The sequence below is a fragment of the Chenopodium album genome, chromosome 4 (genome assembly GCF_948465745.1).
Source record: "Chenopodium album chromosome 4, dcCheAlbu1.1, whole genome shotgun sequence".
Lineage (NCBI taxonomy): Eukaryota > Viridiplantae > Streptophyta > Magnoliopsida > Caryophyllales > Amaranthaceae > Chenopodium > Chenopodium album.
In genome coordinates, this window is record NC_137837.1 from 67,953,478 (window position 1) to 67,962,389 (window position 8,912).

Consider the following 8,912-nt stretch of genomic DNA (forward strand, 5'->3'; position numbering starts at 1 on the left):
CAGGCCCTTAGTTTATATCTCTTATAATTATGTGAGTATTATTCATTTATTTTTCAAATAAACAAATAACATTTTATAAAAAAAGGAAATAAAATAAATCCAAATGACAAAATTAATTTGTTAGTAAAAATGAACCCTTTATTACTAATTGAATTATGTTAGTTTTTTTCCCTACGGATTAATAATACCTTATTCAAAAAATTAATAAGTTGATTTATAAATCGTGCATCGCACGGGCACTATGCTAGTGTACTACTAAAGGAGAGAGCCCCAGTTCATCTTCGATAAACAAAAAACGTTTATCCAGTAGCAATTTCGTGAATAAGTCAATAGAAAATCTCAGTCAACATGACATTTCTGTAAAGTAATTAACATTAGTAGAACCCATATTTGACAAAAGTTTTTGATTTGCTTAAAAAAAAAGTACCACTAAATAAACGTTTTATTTATTTATTATGAAGATGAACTTGTATTTTTTCAAAGTAATAATATTAAAGAAAAAAAAAAAGTGTACTCTGGAATTCCTACAAATTTTCACCAAAGTAAATGCCACAAAATAGATTCGTCATGGTGAGCCGGACTTGCTCAATACTCTGTGACGAAGTATCACAAAGAGTTGTCAAACATGCAGTAATATGGAATCAAGGCATGAAACATGCTTAGCTTATTGAGACAGTGATTAATCATGCCGTTCTCCCAACAACATGAGGTATAAAGAATTTGCATAAAAGTGAATTTCCTTACTCTTCATTTTCATGACTCTACCCTTCTCAATCTGTCCTCACTCCAACGCACTTTTCTCCCAAGTCTCAACCACCTAAGGTTTGTACTTCCTTTATTTTTTATTCATTCAATTAAGTACTGCCTAAAACATTCATTATTCATACTCTCGTTATTGGTATGGTATGCATCGATTGGTTTGTTGCCAAAATAATCTAAACATGACTCCAATTATATCATTTAGGTGAATAACAATAAGAGTTTAATTGGTAAATTTAAATTAATTTGTACTCTCTCCGCTTTTAAACACTTGTTTCATTTTCCTTTTTTGTTTGTTTTTAAATACTTGCTCAACTTTCTTATTTTGGAAAATTTTTACAATATTTAATTCACTTTTTCTTACCTAATGAATCCAACATAAATAATAATTTATTAATTTAATATTCTATCTCCTCCGATTTTCTCAACTACTTTTGCTTCGTACAATCTTTCATTTTTTCCCCTATATTACTACCTCCATATTTTATTACTTTCTCCAATTTCTTTTAAAACCCCGCGCATGGAGAACTAGAGTAAGTTTTTAAAAACGGAGGGAGTAGTTTGAAACTTTGCTTGTATGGACATATAGATTTTACCTTTGCTATAGAATAATTGACAATGCTTGAGTTTTTCATCTGTTAACTTAGGGTCTGTTTTCTTACGTTGAAATTCAGTTCAGTTCAGTTCAGTTCAGCTTAGCTCAGCTCAGTTCAGTTCAGTTCAGTTCAGCTCAATTCATTTCAGTTCAGTTCAGTTCAGTTCAACTGAGTTCAGTCAATGAGAACAGGCCCTTAGACCGTATATATACTACTCCATATGTCCCTAAGAGAACGACCTTTTTGGGTATTTTTTATGGTGATCAAGAAATTTAAGTGGGAAGTACAAATGTATGGGGAAGCTAATAAAAGTACATTGAAAAGGTAGATTTATATGAGATCTGTAAAATAAGTAGAACAAGAAGCTAATTTGCACAATATATATTATTGCAAATTAGAGGGTATTTTAATGCAAATGGGATGAACATTTTGGTATTAAAATTTGGCTAAAAGGGTCGTTCTTTTAGGAACGGAGGAAATAGAATATAAATCCAAATGCTACTCTGTAACTTTTTTTATTTTATTTTTTACTTATTATTTTAACATTTGCTCATAGCATTGTGCAAATGCCCTATGATGAGAAGTATGAACTAAGTTAGATTTTGGATTGAAATGATACTCTAACTTGTTTAATTTGTTAACATTTGCAGCTAATAACCGCATTTGTAGCAAAAACTTAACCATACATGGCAATTACAACATCTCTTTCATTATTAATATCTCCAAAAGTCACAACCCAAAATCTTATATTTTGCACCCTCAAAAACCACCACCACAACCCTTCAAATGGGCACATCAAATTCAACCCAAATCTGAAATCCTCAGTCTCTAAACTCTTTAACACCACCCAAAACCCCCAATTCTTACGATTTCGATACGTAAGAAATCAAATAAACTCCATGTTCACAGGCATTGTTGAAGAGCTTGGCCATGTTAAGCATATGGGTTATGATGAAGATGGTGGATTTCACCTTAAAGTTGAAGGAAACATTGTCCTACAAGATGTTAATCTTGGTGACAGTATTGCAGTTAATGGTACATGTCTAACTGTGACTGAATTTGATACTAATGCTTCGGAATTTACGCTTGGGTTAGCGCCTGAGACGCTTAGGAAGACGACGTTGATGGACCTCGAACCCGGGTCGATTGTTAATTTGGAACGAGCCCTTCTGCCTTCTACAAGGATGGGTGGTCATTTTGTTCAGGTTAGTTCTTTCTTCAGTAGCAGCTTTTATTTTTATCCTTTGTGACCTCCTTCCTCCATTTTACAGAAATTGCACCATATTGACTTTTATACCATTTCACAAATTCTCTTTGACTATTTATTGGCTATGTAAAGAAAAATAGTCATATACGATTTTTGTCAAATTTGTCTCAATTTATACTTTTAAGATATCAAGTTTTTATAATAGGATCTTGCTGACGAACGTTTCCGAAGCGTTGGATAAGCAGTTAAAATATGACTTAAAGTGGTATTAATTTGGGAAAGTATGACAAAATCACGTGTCGATCGGAGTAATTAATGTTAATTTAATCTTTCTACTTTTAGCTAGCTTGTCCAACGCTCCGAGAACATTCGTTAGCTTTTGCCTATATATAATATTTACATATTAAGGATAAGATTAAATACATTAATAATCAGAGTTATATGTTGAGAAGTGCAAAACTTTCCGTGTGATTCAATATTTGTTGAACGGAACTTGGAATTATGAGGGAAGATTCTTTTTGGGATTTGAGGCTATTGCGTTTCCCAATAGCCTCAATGAAATACTACCTCCGTTACATATTATTTACAACGATTAGACATTTTTCCCCTCTACTTTATGTCAAATCGTTGCAAATAATATGTAACGGAGGTAGTATAAAAGTCTAGAATTCAATGGGACTTAAGCTAAGTTCTCTCAATTCTAAATTGAATGAAACATATTTGTTTTTAAGGGCATGTTTTTTTCATCTTAATTTCAGTTCAGTTTAGCTTCAATCAGTTCAGTTCATTTCATTTCAGTTCAGTTCAGTTCAGTTCAGTTCAGTTTTTAATTTCCTTCTCTCATAAACAATTTATTTCAGCTATGTTCAGTTCAACTCCAATCAGTTCAATTCAATTTAGTTATTTTTAGTAAATCAGAACATACCCTAAATTTCGAGTCATTTACATGCCATATAGCTTGATCGAGTATGGGTTATAAATATATAATACAAACTAGTACACACCTAGACAATATATAATTTGGTAAACATAATTTTGTGATTTGCTTCCAAATTTCAATTATTAATAAGTATATTGCAATAACGCCAAATTTTCAATTTAATTTAGGGACATGTTGATGGGACAGGAGAAATAGTATCACTTGATCAAGAAGGTGATTCTTTATGGGTGAAGATAAAAACAAGCCCAGAGATACTAAGGTACATCGTACCAAAAGGGTTCATTGCAATCGATGGCACAAGTTTAACAGTGGTTGATGTGTTAGACAAAGAAGCATGCTTTAACATCATGTTAGTTGCCTACACTCAACAAAATGTGGTGATACCACTCAAAAAAGTTGGTCAAAAAGTTAATTTAGAAGTTGATATATTAGGAAAATATGTGGAGAGACTCCTAAGCAGTGGATTTCTTGATCCTACCAAATCATAATATGATTATGAATGATTATCATTGGCAAAATCCTGTATGTAACGGGTGTATTGCATACAATTATACTTACTAAATGCTAAATTTTGTATTTTGTTGTTTTGTGATCAACTAGAATTATTATAAGTTCATAGTTATATTAATTAATGAGAAGAATTGTAGGGGCATACTTGTTTAATTATATCTAAGTGTTTATTTACAAAATATCAACCTTCTTATTTTCAATAATTGATAATTATAATTAATGTCAAAGTTTTGTTTGGCTAATGTGAAAGCCAAAAAAATGCATAATTATATATATATATATATATATATATATATATATATATATATATATATATATATATATATATATATATATATATATATATATATATATATATATATATATATATATATATATATATATATATATATATATATATATATATATATATATATATATTTCGGTAAAAAAAAAAAAGAGGCACATATTTTTTTAATTAAACTATTTTTTATTGAATTGAGCTTATTTTTGTTAGAACTGAAATTATTTTTACTAAAATAAAATCATTTTTTATTAAATGTTATTGTTTTAAGGTGAAGTATATAGGACCTTGGTCTGTAAACATAACTTAAGTTAGTGTTTCAAAGGTATAAGTCAAAATGATACAACTATTAAGAAACCATGGTTATGACATAACATGAATGTCTACACACTAGTCATTCACATTGATACTACATTATTGTATGTCATTAAACTAGTACTCCCTTCGTGTTTTAATAAGTGTTACACTTACCAAATCCGTCCGTGTTTTACTAAGTGTTACAGTTCCTTTTTTTGGCAAAATACTACCTTTAAATATTATATATCTCTCCTCTCATGATCCTCACCCAAACTCACTACTACTTTTTTTATTATATACTTCCTCTCACATTCATTATTTTTCAATAAACTATTAACCTCACTATCTTTCTTTTACAACTTTTTAATACTCCAACTACCCCACTTACATTTTATTTTATTTAAGTCAATTAAATTGCCTAAAAATATATGCCGGTTAAACTGTAATACTTATTAAAATACGGAGGGAGTAATATACCACACATATATGGAAATTGACATGAAGTATGTGTGTCCTATTGTCCTACATAGCCAACAAACACATTCACTCAATTACTAACATAGTCATCAAAGGGGTTTACCTCGATCTATTATATTTTTAACCTCACCCTCGAGACTAAATATTTATTTTCCTTGTAGGTCATTAAAACCTACATCGATCGATTTTTAACACTTTTACCTTTACACTAGTCTCCACAATATATATTAGTACCTATATATCAAACAATGTCTCTAGCCTTAGTCTTCATATCAGCATATCGCCAACTTGCAACATTACGGCCAACACTCTATTACGCTGGAATATGGACAACAATGTTGATTTTAACGGTAGTGGTGGCATCATTCTCCCCGGAGCTAGCCTTCATGGCGGCAATAACCCGTTACTCACCGTCGTGTGGCGGCGATGGATACGTGAGGATCCCACTAGACATGCCAGGTGAAAGAGTATGCTTGCCTGCCCACATGTTGAAGAGGTCTACGTTGGATGTCTTCATTCCCACTTTGTTCTCTGCTCTCATTGTGGCTTCTTCTGCTTTGCTTCTTAGATCTTTGGGCTTATCCTAAAATTGTAAACAACTTTATTAATTTTTTTGGGTTGGTAAAAGGTTGTATTGTGTGAGTTGGGTGTTAGAAGAGTCATGTCATATGCAAGGAAGGACAACAATTGCATTGTTAAATTAATAATATATACTTTTTCTAATTCTTTTTAATTGACACGTTTTGACTTTGTCCACTTTTTGCATAATTTATTGTAACTTATTTTTGTGAATTCAAAATTAGTCTTAAGAAAAAAACTTAGTTATACGCACTTTATTAGATTCGTATCAAAATCCACTTTTCAAATAATATTTTTTTTCTAACTTTTGCTAATATATGTAATACGGAGTAAAAGATATTACATTTAAAAGTATGCATTAGTAAATATTTTAGTACTCCCTTCGAATTTAATTACTTATTCCACTTTACATTTTTTACTGTATTAAATTACTTACTTCATTTCCTTATTTGAAAAGTTTAAACAATATTTAATTCATTTCTTTCAACTGTTAGATTCTCTCTCCTCCAATTAATATAATAATAATAAAAATGTACCCCTTACCCCCCCCCCCAAACAATAGAATTTGGTATGTACATCTCGTGATCATTTGCTCATTTTATCAACAAATGAGGAGGAAGTTTCGGTGGATGGGCTGGGTAGGGGAGGTGGTTAATGTGGTGGGTCTGCCGGAAAGGGTGGCCATGTTTTTTTTATTATAAAAAAAAAATCAATAATTTTAAAAAAAAAAAATTTTACCATTCACGTGGTGACAAGAATGTGGTTATGTGTTATGCCATCAATCTCCCTTAATAGAGCTCTCTTTTTTTTTTTTTTTTTTTTTTTTTGCAAAAGAGTTTGCTACAAGCTTTCCTTCGCCACTATGGTTTGTGAACGGGTGCACCATGTTGTGCCGGTTTAATAGCTAGCTCTTCATGAGTCGTGATTGTAGGTATGAATTTGTATGTCTAGTTTCTTCACGATAGTTGCTGAAATCAAATAAAGCAGAAACACAATAGCTGGATCCGCCGTCTTTTTTACTTTCTTTTTCTGAGCTCACCGGTAGAGCAAGTTGCCAATATTCGTCTTGCTTTCCCGTCTTAGATACTTTATCCCGAGTCCTGGGACTAGTATTTTCATCTTGTGGACATGGATAAAGTGATATTTTTTCATAATTAGATCTCATGGCTAATCTTGGTATTCCTTAGACATACTCTTCTTTTGTGATCTTTATTTGTTAAAATCATACACAAGTATTACATAAGTTCATACTTTATTTACAACCATTCCAAAATTGATAATGAAGGTAGAAGGCAAGAGAATAAATTCATAGAGTATAATCAGTATACAAGTAGAAGGTGTTCTTAATGATGTTTGGCCATATTATGAAAAGCGTAATTGTTTAGGTCCAACTTTATCTAACCTAATATTAATCAAATATAACCCAAAAATAACCCGAACCCAACCCGTCATACACCTGCTCAAAACCTGACTCGACACAAGTTTAAACTAAAATTAAACCCGACCCAAAATTGATAAAATTGAACCCAACCTATGCGTGAAAGGGTAACAACTCAGCATAACACAAAATGAACTCAAACTGAATACCCAAATAAATAGTTATATAAAAGTATAGATAGTGTAAGATTTATCTTGCTTGTTACATTTAATGTAACTAAGAGGGCCTTTACAAGTAGAATTCAAAGTTAATACAAAATTTCTGGTTTTAAGATAAAGAAATTTTTTAGCCTTCTGAAGAACTATTTGCTTCCGGATTTCAAAAAAACATTTTCGTTGTCAAGCAATACTTATTCATCCTTTATTCGTTCTGTTGTAATCTGCATCACGATACAAAATCACTTTTGAAACAAGAAATACAAGGATGAGTACATAAACTAAATTAAACCAATATCCAATAGCTACTCTAGTTACACATTGCAATTAAAATTTATCTGCACTTTCTAGATCACAAGTTTCAACAGAGATTTATTATCAAACCTTTTACTGATCTTGGACTTGATCTTTGCCCTTTGTCCTTTGCACTTTCTACTGGAGTAAATATAAGTTCTGATTGGATAGATAAATAGTTTACATTACTTCAATTTACACGACTTGTCAACAAGTAATTGAAACAACTAACTTCCAAAAGGATATGCTTGGACAGCTTGGAAAGAGTGGATATGGAATATTACTCAACTCCGATCCCAAAAGGTTTATTTGAAAGTTAAGATAAAACCTAATTTCCAAAAGGATTATAAAAAAGAGTTTTTAGGTTCATTGCCATTATCCTCAAACTATTACTCTCATTCACCCTTTTCCCGAACACCTTTTTTTATTCATTACAAAAAACAAGAATGAATCAAAAGTTACAGAAACTGAATTGTAACATTGATAGGAACATCCAAAAATACTCATAAAGAAGCTATAAAAAGAATCAAGATCATAGCATTTACTTACTGTTAGGTATTTTTTTTCCTGGGACTGTTTGTTTGCCCCTTTATCTTGGCTTATTGTTTGATTTTTGAATATGTAGTTTCATTCTTTGAGTATTTTTTGGATAAAGAAAATATTAACCGTCAACCGTGACTTTGTTGTAGTAGTATTAAACAGTTATAATCTATAATAGTCTGTTAGAAAATGCTCTATCTTTGCTCCCTCTTCTTTGGCTTAATCCTGTCTTTTTCTTTATCATCTCATCTTCATTGTCAACTTCTTACTCGTGTTCCAGATTCCTCTTTTAATCTGGTTACAAAATATAGTAACTGTAGTCGCATCTGCTACTTCCTCCTTCTCCTACCCTTCCCTTTTCCATATATTTATGTGAAATTTAAAGTCTATTCCTAACTTTTTGTTTGGGTCCAATTTAGAGTAGTTGGGCCAGTCTATAAATGATTCAATTACAAACCCAAGGTCTAAGGCTCAACTCTCCAATCCATGCCAAGTCAAGTCAATGGCCCAGTCAATGTGGCAAGCCCACCTGACTCGTGGCCCATATCTCCAATTGTGCAAAGGTATAAAAGCCATCACTACTCTCACATTACATTCATTCACTTAGAGCCTCAAGCAAGTAATACTCTTGTATAGCTTTCTCTCTCTAAACACTGTATTGACTTCGGCATTGGAGGGGCCTGCCTCGGCACAACCCCCGAGGTCAGTTTACGTGTGTTTGCTGTGCATGAAATCCTCGGCACAGTCGTCACTTGGACCGAGACCAGTCTTCAGCCCACCAAAAAGGACCTTGCCGAAGGTCCCATTGTTTTCATCCGAAACAATTTGGCGTCGTCT

At 31.9% G+C, this 8,912-nt stretch overlaps 2 protein-coding genes across 2 annotated transcripts; both read left to right on the forward strand.

The window, feature by feature from the left end:
* Window positions 1-2,041: 2,041 nt before the first annotated feature.
* On the forward strand, window positions 2,042-3,995 carry LOC145627131 (riboflavin synthase-like). Its single transcript, XM_081679526.1, has 2 exons — window positions 2,042-2,560; window positions 3,670-3,995. Exons 1-2 carry the CDS (start codon window positions 2,042-2,044, stop codon window positions 3,988-3,990), a joined length of 840 nt encoding a protein of 279 aa, XP_081535652.1. The 3' UTR covers window positions 3,991-3,995.
* Window positions 3,996-5,317: 1,322 nt separating this feature from the next.
* On the forward strand, window positions 5,318-5,656 carry LOC145628063 (uncharacterized). Its single transcript, XM_081680388.1, has one exon. It carries the CDS (start codon window positions 5,318-5,320, stop codon window positions 5,654-5,656), a length of 339 nt encoding a protein of 112 aa, XP_081536514.1.
* Window positions 5,657-8,912: the final 3,256 nt, after the last annotated feature.